The following is a 20,231-nucleotide window of genomic DNA, read 5'->3' as shown; positions in this document are numbered from 1 at the left end:
AATTGATAAGAGGCTATAGGATATGAATAGAAAGATTTCAGATGAAGTATCAAAGCTATTTATAATCATATTAAACATGCTCTAAATCACTACTGATAACAGAAATGGAAATTATAACTACTGTGAAATGATAAGCAGGAGGCTCTTAGAAAAACTTGTATGACTCCACATGTATAGCCTATTATTAAATTTCTTGCTATCTCAGCGAAGGGGCAGAGTGTGAGGGATACTTATAATTTAAAAAAACAAACATTTTAAATTGTTTACATATATTTGGGAGAAAAAACAAAATATTAAACATAATATTTTTAAAAGTAATTTCTAAGAGAAAGTTACCAGCAACTGGGAATACCAGAAAAGACTTACTATAAATCAATGAGTCTTTGAAAGAATTAAGGGAAGCTAAGAAACATATAAGGGAGAAAAGCAATCTACTTATGGGAGGGGGAAGGATCAGTGCAAAAATATTGAGATGGAAAATGGGATGTCTCATTCAGAGAACTTCAAGTAGGTCAACATAGCTGAATCATAGAAAGGATAGAAGGGAATAAAATATAAGCATACTAAAAAAAAAAAAAATAGCAAGGGGTCAGCTTGTAAAGGACTTTAAATGAGAGGTCTTTTTAAAATTTCATTTTGGAGGTCCACGGGAGTTATAAGAGCTCACTTGACAAGAAAGTACCCTAATTATACACTACAGAAAAAAATCACCTTGAAGCCATGCCTAAAGTCTCTAAATTTCGCAAACCCTTTGACCTAATAATATTCTCTTTACAGAATTTTTCTTTACAGAAATATTTAAAGGAGAGGTTTGTGGTTTGGTTTTTTTGTGGTGATGGCAAAGAAGTGAAAACTAAGGAAAGTACTTATCAATTGAGTAATGGTATATGAAGATAATGAAATGCCACGGTGCTGCAAAAAAATGAGAGAAACCTATGAAGAACTGATTTACAGTGAATTGAGCAGAACCACATAAACAATTTAAATGATTATATCATAAAGGAGAAACAAATTTGAAAGACTCAAGTACCCTGATCAATGCAATAACTAACCACAATTCCAGAGGAGTGAAGATAATTATAGAATTGAATTTAAAATACAGACTAACATACACTTTTGGACAAGGCAAATGTTTTACTTTTGGGAATAGGAAATTTTTCACTTGATTGTGGCTATTTGTTAAAAGTTCCTCCCTGCCACACACACACCCTTTTCAATTGAGAAAGGGAAGGAAGGTTATAGGGAATGAAAATATTCACTATTGTTCACCAAAAACCATTGTTTTTGCTCACTAAAAAAAACGGAAAAAAATAATGACCTCAACAGCTAAGAGAAGCATCAAAGTGGGAGTCTTAAGGCAAAGAGACCAATCAGAAAGAAATTTGTCACAACAATCCAGGGAAGAGGGACTAAATTAGGACTATGGCTACATAAATGGACATGAGTCTCAGTGACAGCAGAAATGATAAAAGATTTGTTCCAAGAAAAAAAGCTTTTCAATCTTCTATACCCTTTGCCTCTTAGATCTTCCTGACTTGCAATAAAGCCTCATGCATATGCCACCTCCTAAATGGAGTCTTTCCTGATCCTCCTGGTTGTTGGTTTGCTGCCTATTAAAATAACTATATATATACATTAATCTGGTTACATGTTGTAATCCTAAATCCTTCAGGACAGGGGACTGTATTTTGTTTTTTGTTTTGCCTTTCCCCCCATCCCCGAGCATTTATAGAGAGTAGGTTGTTAATAAATGCTTGCTTACTTGGATTAGATAAAAGACCACTTCTCACACCAAGTGTCTGCTCAGCATATCCTATATGCCCCAGATACTAGTTATTTACTAATGAAAAAAGTTAAGACATAACTCCATACCATCTCTATACATTTCTCTGCAACTGCAAACTCCTCTACATCTGGAGTGACCAGACACTGAAACTGATATCACATTCCCCTACTTATACATGCCATGCTTCATCAAAAGGTATTAGAGAACAGAGGTCCTAATGAACTGGTTCTTTCCCCATTCTATAGGAAGGAGGCACACTTATAGCTCACATGTACTTTTTTCTTATGGTTCACAATTACTTTCTGCTGAAGCAAAAATTCCTTTCCCTACTACTTCACACATTCTCATTATTCACTACCAAGAAGAGAAGAGATAGGTCTATTATACCACACCCTTATCAGAGCTCTTAAGGAAAACTGTTCCATTTTTGGGAGCCCAATTTAAGAGGTATACTGATAAACCTGCAGTGTTGTCTAGAGGACTAGTGTCAAATTCAAATGGAATTGGGGGTCACTAAATTATATATAAAGATCTTCACAGGCTACATATTGTCTTAGAAAAGCTCAGACTTAAATCATTTATGCTTCATTGCATTTTTACTTATTCTGTTAAATATTTCCTAATTACATTTTAATGTAATTTCCTAATTGCATTTACATGTCACACTTGGGGAGTGTTGTGAGTCACATGAAACTTGTGAGATACCTATTTGACACCTCTTGACCAGAGGAAGGCAGTTATGAGGGTAATGGGTTCTGTCTTAAAACGATTATTGATAGGCACCTAGGTAAAAAGGAAATAAGAGTATTGGACCTGGATTCAGGAAGCACTGAATTCAAATCTAGTTTTGGATACTAAGTAGTTACGTGACCCTAGGTAAGTCACTTAATCTCTGTCTCAGTTTCTTCAACTGTAAAATGGAGGAAATAACAAAATCTACCTTGTGAAGTTGCTGTGAAGATAAAATGAGATGATATATTTAAAATATTTTACAAACCTTAGTGTTATATGAATGTTATAATAAAAATTATTATTATGATTGAAAAAAAAGATTATTGAAATAAGATGGGGATATTTAGATTGTCAAAAAGATTTGCAACCTTGAAGTCATCCGTGATTCTTAACTTTTCCTTTACTTACCAAAACTTGCTGATTCCACCTCCATAGCATGTCTTATCTCCCTAATTTTTTTCTCTCCATTCACTTAACAATATCCTAGTTGAGGGTATGGTATCATCTCTCAGTTGGACTATGTGAATAAATATTCTAATTAGATTCCCTGCTTCTAGTCTCTCCTCTCCAATTCATATTCCATATAATTATCAAATCAATAGTAAATATTCCATCAACATGTATACATATATTGTATTTAACATATTTAACATGTATTGGTCAACTTGCCATCTGGGGGAGGGGATGGGGGGAAAGAAGGGAAAAACTAGAACAAAAGGTTTTGCAATTGTCAATGCTGAAAAATTACCCATGCATATGTCTTGTAAATAAAAAGGCATAATAAATAAATAAATAAATATTCCATCAAGTTTATATTCTCTTTTTTTCCCATATATTTACACAAATTGTTGTCCTCTTTTCCCCTCCTTTTCCACATACCTTTCCCATATCTCATATGTGGAACACACTCCCTCATCCCTTCACCTCTTAGAATCCCAAGGTTCTTTCTTGGCTCACCTCTATCACCACCTCCTCCATGAAGACTCTCCTCAGTTTCCCAGTTGTTAATACTTTCTTCTAATTCACATTACCTTTTATTTACTTATTTATATATATTATAATCTCTCAGTAGAATATAAATAGGGCAGGGATTATTTCTTTTTGATGTCTTCACAGTGCCTCTAACAATACCTTGCATATAACAAGAATATTTGTTGAACTAAGTAGTATTAGTTATTTCAAAAGATATAAATAAACAGAATATCAGAATCTATTTTCCAAATCCAAACAAAATACTCAAATATGGATGAATTCATAATTTTATATTTAAATATGCTTATGTAGATATACATGTATATAAATACATACACATACATTTAAACAAGTAATAATTACTTTACAATACCCACACCCACACAAGTTTCCAAAATGCAATTTAATCAATATTTACTGGAAGATCACTACACTAGGCTTTGTGGAAGAAAAAAAAAATGAATAAACAAAAATATTAAGAGATCATTTCATCTAAACCACATCCTTTCCAGATAAAGGGATTGAAGCCAAGAGAAATAAAGAGGCTTGCCTCAAGTAACACAGCTACTTAGTTTTGATTTTGTGTGGCCCTACCCATTTAGCCTAGATCCTGAGATGTTATTTCGCAATCTCCCAGTACAAAGTGTGTTCCTCACTTGATTTAATAAGTCCCTTTGGGATCCTATTTTTTCCTACTTTCTGCCTGAGAACTTTTGATAGCAATTTCTGACTTTTAAATACTGACTCTATCACTGCTTCTGCACTTTGTATAAAATTTAGATATGTGAAAGCTATCATCTGGTCAGCCTCATCCAACATACATGGCAATATCCTCTAGTTTGAGCTGATATCTTAGACTCTGTGTTGAGACTCATCCTCAGATTTCTCAGTAGCCTATATTACACATAAAGCCCCTGATACATTGCATTGCTCTACACACATTTCCCCAGCTGGCTTCCAGGCTCAGACTTGGGCTGACCATTTATCTAGTTGCAACATACAACCTGATACTGGCTCTCCCAGACATTAAATAGCATAAAGTCTTAAAGAGCTCACTACTTTGATACAACAGAAAACCACTACTAATTGGCTTACCATTATTTCCTGGTGGTTGTAATGCATCTCCTGTTAAGCCACACCAGCCAACTGGGAAGATATCTCGAGAATCATATTTGCACCAATAATCAAATGCTCCTCTCCAACCATCAAATGTAATAAAAACGTCATCTCCTTTAACATCTCCAACTGTTGCTGGGCAGATCAAATATGGATTCTTTTTGTCTATTGCTTCAAGTTTCATTCCAGTTTTTAAAAGATTTGGAGCTGGTTTGGGTGGTTCCTACCAAAACAAAAGATAAAATTTAAATTGCTAGAAAGCATTTTCAATCATTTTTATTTCTGCATCTTTATCAAAAAAAAAAAAAATCCACATTAAATTACATGCAATACAATCAGACATTTTGGCTACCTGGAATTGATCTGAAAACAAATAATAACAGAAAAATATATCTCACAGCTGCTAAAAAAAAAAAAAAGTTATAAAAGCATTACTCTAAAAGTGCATGACACCTGATCATTTGACACCTTCAATCAGAAACCATTTATTTTTCTGTTACTGTTGTGCCACAGTTCTCTTTTAACGTCCTGATCCAGTTTCCCTAATTGTTCTATTTAGTTATTCTGCCTCAGATTATAACCATTGCCTCTTAATGTTTGATAGGATAAAGGTCTTATATCTTAGACCTTAGGCTATACTAATTGCCTCTTAATGTTTAATGGGATAAAGGTCGTTATCCATTTTAGACATCATTAGAATATCAGGAGCCTCTCTAGTATCTCCCATTATGTCATCCTAGGTGCCTGCCTCCATGATGTCATCCTCATCCTAGGTTCCTCCCCCAATTAGGTCATCCCCATCCAGGTACCTCCCCCATTATGTCATCGGTCTTGTAACCCTATAAAAGAATCTTGTATCCAACATTCAGTGATGGATTCTGAGACTATAGTCTCATTCAGCCCTGGGACCAAACCATGGATCCATTTGGTCCCAGTAAATCTTTCCATTTCATAAACTATTAAATTGTTCTCTAATCTCTATCTTGCTCAGTTTCTCTGGCATTATATTACTATAGACTTGATTGTATTTGTCTTTTACACAAATAACACTGAATTATCAAGAATATTGTTTCTGCAAATAGTTAAGTAAGTGGAATGGATATAAAGTATGATGGATAAAATATTGGACTTTGATTCAGGAAAACCTAAGATGAAACCTCCTCTTCTTGTGTCTCTATAACATTTATGGGACTCAATTGAATCCTAAGTTTGATTATATTAAAAGGGGTAACTTCATTTTACAGATGAAGAAATTGAGGTCCAGTGAATTTAAGTAATTTGTCTTAGAACATGAACACTGTATTAGAAGATAAGATGTGAACCTAAGTTCTGAGTACAGAGCAAATCATTTCATATCATGCCTTTGTTGTTTGATTTACCTAAAAGGGGTGAGGTTGAGAGGAGTGAGGGTGGATTTAAATAGCTATTTCTATATGTCTGAATGATTAGATTTATTCTGCTCCACCCTCAGAGAACAAAACTAAAACACAATGGGTAAAAATTACAAAGATAGAGATTTCAGATTTGTGAAAGGAAAAACTTCCTAAAAATTGGACTTATCCTAAAGTAAAATAAGTAACATTCTGCTTTGTATTGAACTCGCTAAAACTAGGGAGGTCTTCAAAGAGGCTATTTGTTAAAAGATTTTTATAAAGGATTTTTCTTCCAGAAGCAGGTTGATCTCAATAATGTCAGGTCTTTAGCATTTCTAAGATTCTGCTACTGCCAATCTTCCAGAGCCAATTCAAAGATTACATTCTACAGGAAGCCCTATTTGATATCTTGAATGGATTACTCTATTTTCCCTAGCCACCACTTTTCTCTACTTCTCTACTGATTCACCATTTTCAGAAAGGAGAGTAATAGAATGTACCAGACAGGGAACTTTTGAGGATCATCTGTAAAATTTTTGCAAACCTTAAAACGCTATTTAAATTTGAGCAATGAGAATGAGAATTCTTCCTGGGCAATAAGAGAACCGTTTGGTTCTGCACACATATATTGTATCTAGAATATACTGTGACATATTCAACATGTATAGGACTGCTTGCCATCTGGGGAAGAAGGTGGGGGGGAGGGATAAAGTCAGAACAGAAGAGAGTGCAAGGGATAATGTTGTAAAGAAATTTTTTTCAAAATAAAAAATATTTTTAAAAAAAGAATATATTGGGAATATTTTTATACAGATCTATACTAGACAGTAAGCCCCAGTAAGGCAGTGTCTTATCACACAAGTAGCAAAATGCTTACTGAGCAGATATATAAAACTAATGCCAAACTTTGTCAAGTCCCCCAAAATTCCCATCTTAAACAAATGACCTGCCTTAAGGAGATCATCAAGGCATCTGCTGGTGATTCCCTCAATTCCTCTCCTTCCTTACAGCTCAAATTCTTTGCATTTTTATCTATTCTTTCTTTTTTGTCTATTCTATGGAAGAAATAGGCTCCCCTACTCGTTAACCCTTCCAGCTGCACTCTTTATCCTATCCATTCCTTTGGAAGTAGCTATATTAATCCTTTCTGTTCTTTACATCTTCACTTTTTCTCTTTCCAATGGTGTCAACCACGGAGTTCAAACATTACATAGACACAAACATACACACACACTTGTGCATGCAATCATCCTATCACATTTATTTCTTCTTCTAGGAAAGAACAAAAGCACTTAGAATGAGAAAAACAAACCTGATATAATATACCTATTATATATTATTATTCTTCCTAATTATATAAACAGCATATGTTCTTTCTAAATGTCATCATGGTATTTAGTCTTTCAGAACTACAATTCTTAAATATCTACCTTAAGCAAGTTCAAAGTTAAAAGATGTTTCATATGCAATAACTATAAAGTACTTACTCCAAAAAAAGAGACTCCTAAAGAAAAATCAAGAGCCAGAATGCTAACATTTTCATGCAAAGATCTTTTTAAAGACAAATTAAGCACATCTTTTATCAACATTCCCTTGGAGATTATTAAGAAGAAAATCCTCACAAACACCAAAATATTTAGAGGAATATTTTTTATGATAACAAAGAATAGGAAACAAAAGATGGTAGTATCTTTTAGTGGGAAATAGTTAAATAAATTGTACTGTACAGATTGAGGGGATAAGGGTTGTCTTTTGCCTCTTTTTGTATCCCAAATGTTTAGCACACAACTTGGCACATTGTAGTCACTTAATAAATGTTGACTTATGATTGATGAAGACTGTACTGATGTGGAGTGAAGTAATGCAGAGCCAAGAAAAAAATTACAAATGATCACAACAATGTAAAAATGAATCATAAAACAATCACAAATGTATGCTGCAAAGTTACAAAGAAAAAGCATGTTTCCCAAAAAGAAATACCCACATAACATTCCTTTGTAGAAGTGGGAGGGCTATGGGCATATGTGGCACAAAGCATATATTTTCAGACTTTTCAAGATGTATTGATTGGTTTTACTGATTTTTTTTCTCTTCTTTCTTTAAAAAATATTGGTTGCTATATGGAAAACATTTGTCTGGAGGGAAATGAAGGAAAACGAATTTTAATGATATAACAAAAGGTTATTTATAAAATCAAAAAAGACAAATGAAGAATGTCTTTAAAATACAAGGAATTTTTAAAGTCTATGCTGGGACTATTGGTGACGTAGCGAATTCAGCTACGTCTGACAGAATCGTCAGAACAATTTGCAACTAATCCTAAAGGGCTACAAAACTGAATATTTTTGATTCAAGCAACATCACTATATCTCAAAAAGAATAAAGGAAAAGGACAAAAACATTTATAGCAGCTCTTTTCGCAATGGCTAAGAATTGGAATCGAGGGGATGCTCACCAATTAGGGAATGTCTAAACAAGTTGTAGCAATGAATATGATTGATTATTCAATGAAATGACAAGCAGAATGATTTCAGAAAAACCTGCAGAGAATCACATAAATTGTTGAGTGAGATGAAAAGAACCAGGAAAACATTACATATAGTATTAGCAATACTGTGAATGATTTGGCTATTCTCAGCAATACAATTTAGACAATCCTAAAAAATACATGATTGAAGCATGCTAATCGCCTCCAGAGAAAGAACTGATTATTTGAATACAGATTGAAGTATGGTATTTTTCACTTTCATTCTTTTTTTTGTGTGAGTCTTCTAATACAAATGACTAAAATGGGAAATGCATGCTTTCATATGTATAACCTGTACTGGATTGCTTACTGTCTCAGGGAGGAGGGAGGGTGGGAAGGAGAAATAGAATTTGGAAATCAAAACTAAAAAGAAAATTTTAAAATTATTTTAACAGGTAATTGGGGGAAAAAAATAAAATAGTATTTTTAAAAACTCTATGCTGGTTACTCAGAACTCCAGCCCCTGTCTCTCACCTGAGCTTTATTATCACATCATTATCTGTCTGCAAGATATTCAAAACTAGATATTTATACTGTATTCAATTACTTTGTATGTATATTAATTTTATGTTCATACTAATATTTTATATGTACTTGTTATGCAGTCCACTCTCCTACCCCCCATTATATTGTAAGCTCATTGACGGTACAGACTGTTTTATCCTTTGGTACTACCCATAATGCCTCACACCTGACAGGCACTTGATAAATATTTATTGATTGTTTGATCAAAACTAAGCAAAATTGCAGGCACTAGAGAAATAGGTAAAGAGTACCAAAGCTAAGGTATAAATTTTATTCTTGTTAAAATGTCCCAAGGCCAAGAACTACTATTTGTTGACTAAAAAACTAAAACAAAAAACAACCCAAAAAACAGTGAAGTTACTGCTGTTCAATCATCACACATTCATTAAGCATTTATTATATATCATTTTGAACATACAAATGTACAAAGACAAATAAAATAGTCTCTTTCCTCAATTTGCTTAATCCTCTTAGGAAAACAGCACACAGAGAGAGAGCATGCAAAAGAGAAATAAAGTAATATGGCAAAGGAAATAGCAACTGGTTAAGGGTATAAAGGAAAGAAGGAAAGTGGCATGTAGGACTAAAAAAGGTCTCCTTTAGGAAATAATAATTTCTGAATAATGTAATATCACACAAACTACACACATACATTATATATATATATATATGATAACAGTTGTTCAAGAAAATAATCTAAAAAATAAAAAATATGAAGCAAAAGTAATGTTGAACAATTCCTAAGGTTAACGATCAGATTTAGTAGTCCTGCTAAAATATAGATGAATAGCAATGAATGGTGAGCATTTTGAAAATAAATAAAAAATTTTAGGCCTAATTACAAAAAGAAACATAAGAAAGAAAATGACTTAAGAAATAGGAAGATGTGGGTTTAAGATGCTGCCAACACATGATGGCTTACATAGTCACTGAGAAGTGATATTTCCTCTGTGTTCTAGAAAATTCTCTAAGACTTATCTATTAAAGAGAAGATAGCAACCTTTAAGTGTAATGGGCTGAGGCCTGAGTTGATGCACTGAGGTCCCAAGCACGTGAGGCTAAATAGTAATTGGACCATACTCTATTTATATATATATGCTTGGAGAAATAATAACCCACCCACTCTTTGTGCAAGTCCTGATGTGTTGTATAGGAAATGACATTTTTGGTAGGTGGAGGCAGGGGAATGGAAAGGGAAGCGGAAAGAGAGGCTGCTGGCTGGTGTCTTGACACAGCTGCTTACAGCTCCAGAATTTACAGTCATTTAGAGTTTAGTATCTTTTGTCAGAATTACTAAGGATTTTCCCATTAAAAAGCTTTTTTTTTTTTTTTTTTTTTTAAGTTGGGCTGGAGATATCTATTGTCCCAAACAATACACAAAAATCTCATTAAAAAAAAATGTAAACCTACTGTTAAGATAACAGGGGCAGACTAGTAAGATTAACACCTTTTCTCTGGGACTGCTTAGAGATTGTTAGGGAAATGTCTCCCTCTGCTGCTTAAAATAGAGAACTATTCTTCCAAAATTAATGGTGTAAAACTGAGCTAAAAAGTTTAATGAATCAAAAGAGCTTTCATTATTCATTTTATTAAGAAAAACTCATCCTGGAATAAGTTTGTTCATACTCCTTCATAAATATGGTAATGGATATTTAAAAGAGACTACCAAGTAAAATAAATATTTTCAATTTTGAGTTTCAGCAAAATACTTAGAAGAGCCTATTAAATAATTAAATTATATTGCAAAAAGCCTATCAATAATCTGTGAAAAAATGCTAGTTTTGGTCTTACATTTTTTCCCTCTACATAAGTGCACTTCAATTACTATTTTTACATTTCTTTTTCAATTACTCTTTTTTTCTTTACTCTTATTTCTTTCTCAATTATGTAATTATATAAAACTATTTTTCACATTCATTTCCGAGTTCCAAATTTCCTCCCTTCCTTTTTCTGCTTCTATTTAAAAAGGCAAACTGTGGTGGTAGTGATTTGTCCTTTGCTTTTTGAAGATGATTATCAATGACATCACAGATGAACTGAGCATGAATTAGATTTAAATGAGACACTTACACCAAGTTGTCAGTCTCATTCTCTCTTCCTGAGTCAACAAAGTCCAGTGGCAAGACAAAAGTCAGAACCACTGGAAGGTTCCATGATACAGTGGACATCACATATGACCAAAATCTAAGCTCTCCACAGCAACTACTTTCAGTTATAGGCTGAGGAAAAGCTTCAAATGCTTGACCCGGACAACTCTATTAACTCACCAACAAGTCTGAGGCTTGTTAATCACCATGATCCTAATTTAGCCTGTCAGCTGAGAGAATTTATTGAGGTGAGGTGGCTGAGTACACTACATTTCAATTAATTTTTTTTAAAAAACCCAGCATTTTCAAAAACTCATTTTTATCGTCTTTTGTCTTTATAGCCTTTTTTTTTTTTTTTTTTTTGCTGAGGCAATTGGGGTTAAATGAATTGTCCAGGGTATTAAGTGTCTGAGGCCGGATTTGAATGCAAGTCTTTCTGACTTCAGGGCCAACACTAACCACTTAGCTGCCCCTATAGCTATTATTTTTGAAAGAGAAAAAACACTCTTGCTTCCATAGCAATTCCTTTTTTTAAAGTTTTTTTTTTTTTTTTAAACAAACAACTAACAAAATGACCACTCTTAAAATATACACAATTTATTCTCCTGTGGTCTCATGATTCTTTGCCCTTCTTTTTCCTCTGAAACTTCCAAAGTGGTTCTGATTCATCAGTCCCAATTCATGAATAACATACTGCATTATAGTATGACATTTGAGCTATACACCTTCTTCTGATATTCCTCGCTCTTATTAAATGACCAGACTACTCCTTTTTCCAGTAATATAGTCAGCTAGAGATAATGCTATTCTGACATCTCAGAATCTGAAGAGTTGACAAAAAACTGAGAGATCATCTAGAATATATAATTAGTACCTAAATAAAATTCTGTTCTAGAGCATTCCCAGCAAGTCACCATCCAAAATTACTTGAAATCTTCTAGAAAGAGGAACCTACTACCCTCTTAAGAAAGCTCATTTTGCTCTTGGATGATTAATTTTTGTGAGCTTTTTTCTTACCACATGCCCCGAAATGCATCTCTAACAAATTTCATCACTACTTCTAAGTAATCCCTCTGGGATCAAAGTAAAAGTCATTTATCAACCTCAATCTGTAAAAATACTCTATATGCTAAAACCAATTAACACCAACTATATATCTTTCTATTGCCTCCAAAAGTAATCTGAAATTTTGATTCTTCTGAGAACTTAGTGATCCATGACAGCAGCATTCAGTAATCATCACTGACTTAATATTACTCAAAAAATGGTGGAATAAGGGTCATTGAACCACAACATAATTTCCCAAATAAAATCAATCTACTTTACTTTCTACTCAGTTCTTGTTCCAATGCAAGATACTAATCTATTCCTATTTATAGTATAGTTTTCAAATTCAAAGGCAATGAAATGTTATCAATTATTTTCTGGCCTGTTTTGTAAACTTACCAGTCCAGTTAAAAGTAATTTAAAATAATTCTTACCTTTCATACTAAAGAAAAAACTCAGCATTTTCATTAAATAATGAAATACCCAACTGATGGAAATTTGTTTGCTTGGGAAATCTTTCTTCTTACCTTTTTAAAGAACGCTGCAGGTGCCATTTCAGCGCCATTTAATGTTCTTAAGAGGAACATTGGCCAAGATGATGCATTCATTTGAAATCCTATTTAATTAAAAACAATGAAGCTTTAATAAAAAATTACAGCATGAGGTTTTCAACAAGTTTACTAAAGTGTCAGTAGTAAGGACACTTCTTCACCACATTTCTGGAAGACTAAATATCCTACCCGAATTAAAGTACTATGCTGATGCTCATATTATATTGATGCAATGACCTATGACTATGTTGAAAAGAAATACTAAAAGCCATTCTTTAGAGTCAAGCTGAATCACAAAGTTGATGAGATAATGAATGAAGGCCTTGTGTCCAGTTACTACTGCTGAAGAACAACTTCCACCACTACCATCCCAAACCTCTACAGCTGCAATGGGAAGAGTAAAAGTAAAAATATCATTTGTATAAAGATATTTTTTATTACTTTTGTATTATCAGGATCTCCCTCTCATTCCCTTTGTCCTAACTTAATTGTCTGTGGCTTTCCTCTGAAGAAAAAAATCTATTCCAATTTTTGTAACTTCTTCTTCAATAGCCTCTAAAGGTGATCAGCCACTTTTAGAATCAATGACAAATGCAAACCATAAAAGTTTTTTTTTTTTTTTTTTTAAAGACTGAGTCTCCCTATATCCCCCCGGATGGGAGGGTAATTCATGGTCTCAATGCCCCTACTGATGACCTACATTTTATGACCTGGGCTAGTTTGTCCCACCTTGGTTGTCCCTCATGCAGGACTAGGAAGGTCAATTAAAACCCAACTTATTATAGATACCCACCCAAAGGGCACAGTCCCTACTAAGAACTCCTAAACTCAAGTGATGCACAAGCCTCAGCTCCCTAGAAAGGAGAAGTACAAGTGTCCAACACCATGAACAATTATGGGTCTCTTTCTTGGCAAGTTCTCAATCAAAGAATGACATATTTAGAACCTGACAAGCCTCAACAGCTTCTCTTGTGTTTTTTAGAGATGGACAATCAGTTTCCCCTTAGTAGTTGCTCATCCTGATGCCTGAATTGAGGAGTATTTTGTTATAAATACCACAGCTCAATGTCTGCATTAAACAAGGCAGGCAAGTGAAATACTTATTATAAATAGATGAATCTGAAAGGTAAAAAAAAAAAAAAGTTCCGAAAAATTAACAAAGAAAACTACTAAATAATGTTTTACCAAAATTTGGTTTTGGGGGGAATATACTCATGAAAGATATGTGAAAAAAACATGTGATTTAAATACACAGATTTCTAATCAAGAGATATTCATCTGTATAACATCATAGATTATGAAAAACAATGTGAACGAACATACACACACCCTAGTTTGTTCTAATAATGTCTCTATATTTCTCAATCAACATTTTAAACTTACTGAACTGTGCTGCTCATTTTTCTCCCCTCCTACCTTTTAGTACTTTAAGGTAACTGAAAAATAAATCCTTTACTAGTACTTGTACACAGGGATAATAATACACTTTAAATATTAATAGAAACATTCACTAAAACTGTGGTGGGGAATATGAATTGCTATAAAAGCAATATATTTTAAATCTCGATAATCACAAGAAAACATTATTCTACACTAACTTCCTAGCACTATATTCCTGATGAGACTGTTTCAAAACCTAAACTGGGAAATTAAATGCATTCATTCAGCTGCAATTTTATATTTATATTTCTTACAGAGTTTTTTTTTTTTTAACAACAAATGTATTTTATGAAAATACAATTATGAACATAAGGAAAAGAACAAAAAAGATGAACACATTTTTAAAAAGAACAAGAATACAAAAATCTAATAGTATATTTGCCATTCCAGTAAAAAAATGAATATTTATTTCGGAATAGGAAAATTTCTAGCAAAAAAAGCAGTAAAAAGAGCAATATACTCTATCCTTAAGCTAACCCAAAAGCAAAACTAAACATATTCTGCAGTATAAGAAGTGCAGCTAACAATATAGCAAGAGTAGAGAGACAAGATTTTATATATCACACACATCCATATCACACTTAGAATTTTAAAGAACTTAAAATGAGAGAGAACAGATTGCCTGTTCTTACATTCCAACCTTACAAAAAATTATCAAGCAAAAGCCCAAACACATTTTATTTCTCCCAGATTTTATAAGTATTTAAAGAAATAAATTCATCAACATTATTAAATGTGTAGTCCACCTTTCAAAATCTTTTGACTGTTCATATTTATATGCTATTTCATAGTTTTATAAAATAAGGGAAAAACCATGAGTAAGAAAAAACAAGGAAAAAATGAAAATATTATGCATCTGTTATTTAACCCACTGTTATTTAAGTCCAGTGCTAATTCTAGTACTACCCACACTTTCTCTCCACTAGAAACATCCCCCCACAAAACTGGGGTAGATTCATAAAATTAAGGGCACATTTTACATTTCAAAATGAGTATGGAAAAAGGGAAAGTTGGAATAGAAGCTTTTGCAAGAGTCAATATTGAAAAATTACCTATGCATGTTTTGTAAATAAAAAGCTATAATTTAAAAAAAAGTTCATTTTCCAGAGATGCCATACTCCCAGTGCTCCAAAAAAGTCAAACAATTAGGCAATTCCAATGCAGTGTTGGTGGAGTCATGAACAGATCCATTATGGAGAACAATTTCAAACTATGCGAAAAGGACTATAAAACCAATCCAGCAATGTTTTTACTGGGCTTAAAAAAAAGAGAATAAAATAAAAAGAAAATAAAATAAAAAGTAAAATAAAAGAGAAAAGAACCCACATATGCAAAAATGTTTGCTGTAACTCCTTTATGTGGTGGCAAAGAATTGGAAATTCAGGGGACAACCATCAAATGGGGAATGGCTGAATAAATTGTGGTATATGAATGTATTAGAATTCTGCTGTACAATAAAAAATGATGAACACCCAGATTTCAGAAAAACCCGGAAAGACTGATGCTGAGTGAGGTGAGCAGAACTAGAAGAACATTGCACACAACAGTGTGGTGATGATTAACTATGACAGACTTAGCTCTTCTCAGCAATACAGTGATCCAAGATAATTTCAACAGACTTGGGATGGAAAATGCCATCCATATTCAGAGAAAGAACTATGGAGACTGAATGCAGATAGATGCATAATATTTTCATTTTTTCCTTGTTTTTTCTTACTCATAGTTTTTCCCTTTTGTTCTAATTTTTCTTTCACAATATGACTATAGAAATGTTTAAAATGATTATACATGTATAACCTGGATAGCTTGCTGTTTTGAGGGAGGAAAAGGAAAAGGATAGAAAAAATGTGAATTCTAAATCTTACAAAAATTAATGTTGAAATCTATTCACATGTAATTGGAAAAAAAATTACTAATAAAGTGGGGGGTGGGGGGGGACCAAATTCACCAAACAGGGTGAATGAAGCAGGGCAGGAGACCATGCCAGCTGTTTACCTAATTTCCTTTTTGTGGTTGTTTGGTCCAAATGTTCACTGATATCAGGGAAAATCAAAATAAAATTCCTTCCACTAAACCAGACTGAAAATCTTTCTAACTCATACTCTTCTGTAGAACTGAGAATAATTGGCATTGGACACACTAACACTATGTAGTCCACATGCAGAACTTGAATTGGATCATATGGGCTTTATATTTGGTTAAAAATAGCTATCAGTGAACAGAACCAGGAGAACATTGTATACAATAACAGCAATACTGTAAAAGAATCAACTGTGAAGGATTTAGCTACTCTTGGCAATATAAAGATCCAAGACAATTATGAACTGATGAAAACTGCTATCCACATCCAGAAAAAGAATAAATGAAGTATGAATGCAAATTGAAGCATACTGTTTATCTTTTTCTTGAGGTTTTTTGGTCTGTGATTTCTTTCACGGCATGACTAATATGGATATATATAAAATTGCTTGCCTTCTCAATAAGGAGGGCAGAGAAGAGTATTTGAGACAATTTTGGAACTCAAAATTGTGGGATTTTTTTTAAAGGTTAAAAAATATTTTTACTTATAATTGAAAAAATAGAAAATTAAATTAAAAAAAAAGATCCAAGTTTCTTTTTTTTTTATTATTATAGCTTTTATTTACAAAACATATGCATGGGTAATTTTTCAACACTGACTCTTGCAAAACTTTTTATTCCAACTTTTCCACTCTTTCCCCCTACCCCATCCCCTAGATGGCAGTTAGTTCAATACATGTTAAATATGTTAAAATATATATTAAATCCAATATATGTCTACATATTTATATACTTATCTTGCTGCACAAGAAAAATAGGATCTAAAAGAAAGAAAAACTTGAGAAAGAAAACAAAAATGCAAGCAAACAATAACAGAAAGAGTGGAAGTGCTATATTGTGGTCCACAATCATTTCCCATAGTTCTCTCTCTGGGTGTATCTGACTCTCTTCATTACTAAACAATTGTAACTAATTTTAATCACCTCACTGTTGAAGAGAGCCACATCCATCAGAATTGATCACTGTATAATTTTGTTGTTGCTGTGTATAATGATCTCCTGGTTTTGCTCATTTCACTTAGCATCAATTCATGTAAGTCTCTTCAGACCTCGTTGAAATCATCCTGTTGTTCATTTCTTACAAACAATAATATTCCATTACATTCATATACCATAATTTACTCAGCCATTCTCCAACTGATGGGCATCCATTCACTTTCCAGTTTCCAGCCACTACAAAAAGGACTGCTACAAGCATTTTTGCATATGTGGGTCCCTTTCCCCTCCTTTAAGATTTCTTTGAGATATAAGCCCAGTAGTAACACTGCTGGATCAAAGGGTATGCACAGTTTGAGAAGATCCAAGTTTCAAACAACAACAACAAAAAAAAAAAAATTGAGCAAACTGATGATAAGCCATTCTCAACTTGGTTAGTCTATTCTTTGTATGACAGACAAAAATTTTTCTACCAGCCTCAGATATCTTTCCAAATTACTGATAGTTGCTTAAAACACTTCAGAGGCACACTTATGCTACAATAAAATACTTTATAACAGGCAATCGAAATTGAATTTTGGAGCTTCAATATTGAATAACTCCATTGTACACACCATTCTGCTACCTGTCATCGTTCGTCTTTTCCTCATACAAATTGGGTATTTAATTTTAAAGCCTGCCAGGAACACTGTACAGATGAAAATTGAAGGTCACTCTCAAATTATTTTATTGAGGCTCAAACTAACAGGAACATAATGAAGCATATTCTCCTTACCCAGAGGAGGCTGAAGCATGCCTCCTTTCTTTTCACAAGTTCCAACGGGCTGTATATCGGAAGAATCTACAAGCCTCCAAAAGTCATTTTTATTGTCACTGCCATCCAGCCGCAATCGTAATCTGGCACCAGTAATTCCAATGACGGTGGCAATGCAGACAGAAGTGACATTTCGTGGGTCACGTGCTTCCAATTTCATGCCAACTTTGAAGTCATTAGTAGGTGGGATTTTGGACTACATTTTTTAAAAAGACATGTTTTTTAAAAAATAGATACTTAAGTAGGGGGGAAAATATAACGTATTTTGCTTAGGCACATTTTTAATAATTCAGCTTTCAATACATTTCACACATAACAATAGACAAAACTAGAAATCTACGGGTTGCCCCAAGCCACTTAAACAAATATATCAATATTTGGATATAAAACAATGTTTTCCCATTCACTAGTCACTCAAAGACATTAATGCTGTCTACCGATTGTCATATTAAACCTCTTTAAGTATAGTCATTCTAGACTGGACAACATAACCCTGACCAAAAGCATTCTGAATGCCAAGTTAGTGAAGCTAATTGGGATATACTTTATCCAAGCTCTTTGGCACTGAAAATATTACCCAAAAAATGAAAAAATATTGTGATTTATTGGGTGACATCTATCATGATCTACTGTCAACAAATCACATTGCCAGAAATTACCAAGAATGGTTTCTCTTCTAAAATAAAGTTTTTGGAGAGTGTGTTTAACACCATACTAATTTATCAAATTTCTTTGCATACATTACATAAAAAATTTTAAAGCAGTATATAATACCTGTCTGAAACACTGTGATGGAGCAGCTAAAGATCCAGTCTCTCTCAAGTAACTGTCCCAGTTAAAATGTTCTAGAAAAAAAAAGTTAAAATTCTTTAGAACAGACAACACTCAAAAATCTTTCTGAAATAAAACACAAACAAAATTATTCACTAAAATATGTAACACTTTTTTTTTAATGTCTCAACTCCTATTCTGATGCTTCACTGTGATATTTGAAGAGCCCAAAGGATTTGCCAGCAGAACATAAAATACTAGCAGATACTACGAAGACAAGAATTAGAATCTTCCCAATACTGGTTTCAGAAAAAAACTTGTTTAGATTTCTATGAATTGATGCAAAGTATACTGAGAACTAGGAGAATACCATACACATGTAAACAATATTGTAATGATAATCATCTGTGAAAGGATTAGCCACTCCAATCAGTACAATGATTCATGACAATTCCAGAGATGATGATGAAAAATGTTATATATCTGCAAAAAAAAACTCTATAGATGCAATATTTTTTCCTCACTTTATTTTTCTATTTCTTATGGCGATGTTTTGCATGACATCATATATATAATGGATAACACATTTAATTCCTTCTTAATAGCTGTAGTGGAGAGATAAAGTTTGGAACTAAAAATTAGAATGAAAAATAAAATAAACTATCCCTATTGTTCAAATGTTAGGAGTAAATACTTATCAAGGGAAAAAATACAAGCTAACAGTAATCATATGAAAGAATGCTGTAAAACACCAATAATTAGAAAAATAAAAATTAAAAGCAACTCTTGAGTTTCTACCTCATGCCTACCAGACTAAAAGCTGACAAAAAAAGGAATATAACAATGCTGGAGAGGCTGCATGAAAACAGATAAATTAATTCATAGTTTCTGGAACTGTAAAGTACCACAGGCATTCTGGACATTTGAAACTATACTTAAAAGTTATTCAACTGTGCATATTCTCTTACCCAGTATGTTCTAAAAACCTGTTCTAGGTCTATACCCCAAAGTGATCAAAGAAAGAGAAAAAGAATTCAAAGGCAAAAATGTAACACCTTTTTTATTTTCCAGTGGCCAAGAATTATAAACTAAAAACTATCAATTGGGAAACAGCTAAACTTCTGGAGGTACTTCTGACAGACAGAAATACAATCTAAAGTCTTTATTGTCTCCTTCACGGTCTGTATCTTGTCACAGTCTGACCCAGTCTTGATCTTAGTGGAGGAGTGCAGGAGGCAGGAGAGCCCACCAGGAGGACAGTCAAAGATAGAATGTCTCATTTCCAGTCCTCTCAACCCTTAAATACCTCAGTATGATTACATCATTAGAGCACACTAAGTATGTGTAAACTAGAGAACCATTATATCATCATAATAAGTACTAAGTATATGTGAAATAGAGAACCATTATCTCATCAGTTACACTGAGTAAACACCCTGTTGTAAGTATCTAGAGTTCCAGCCCTCTACAGATTAT

General features: G+C 33.2%; 1 protein-coding gene across 2 annotated transcripts in view; it reads right to left on the bottom strand.

The window, feature by feature from the left end:
* The window catches only part of SCML2 (Scm polycomb group protein like 2), a 154,863-nt gene that overhangs the window by 84,843 nt on the left and 49,789 nt on the right, over positions 1-20,231 (bottom strand). For both annotated transcript variants that reach the window (XM_051984420.1, XM_051984422.1), the window contains 4 exons: positions 18,759-18,829; positions 17,946-18,180; positions 12,693-12,781; positions 4,586-4,829 (listed from right to left, as the gene is read on the bottom strand). In XM_051984420.1, the coding sequence (XP_051840380.1) occupies positions 4,586-4,829; positions 12,693-12,781; positions 17,946-18,180; positions 18,759-18,829 (639 nt within the window). The remainder of the gene's footprint in view (positions 1-4,585; positions 4,830-12,692; positions 12,782-17,945; positions 18,181-18,758; positions 18,830-20,231) is intronic.

This window comes from Antechinus flavipes, chromosome 3 (genome assembly GCF_016432865.1).
Source record: "Antechinus flavipes isolate AdamAnt ecotype Samford, QLD, Australia chromosome 3, AdamAnt_v2, whole genome shotgun sequence".
In the NCBI taxonomy this organism is placed as follows: Eukaryota; Metazoa; Chordata; class Mammalia; order Dasyuromorphia; family Dasyuridae; genus Antechinus; species Antechinus flavipes.
The sequence above is the reverse complement of the archived record's forward strand: the minus strand, read 5'-3'. Positions and strand labels throughout refer to the sequence as shown.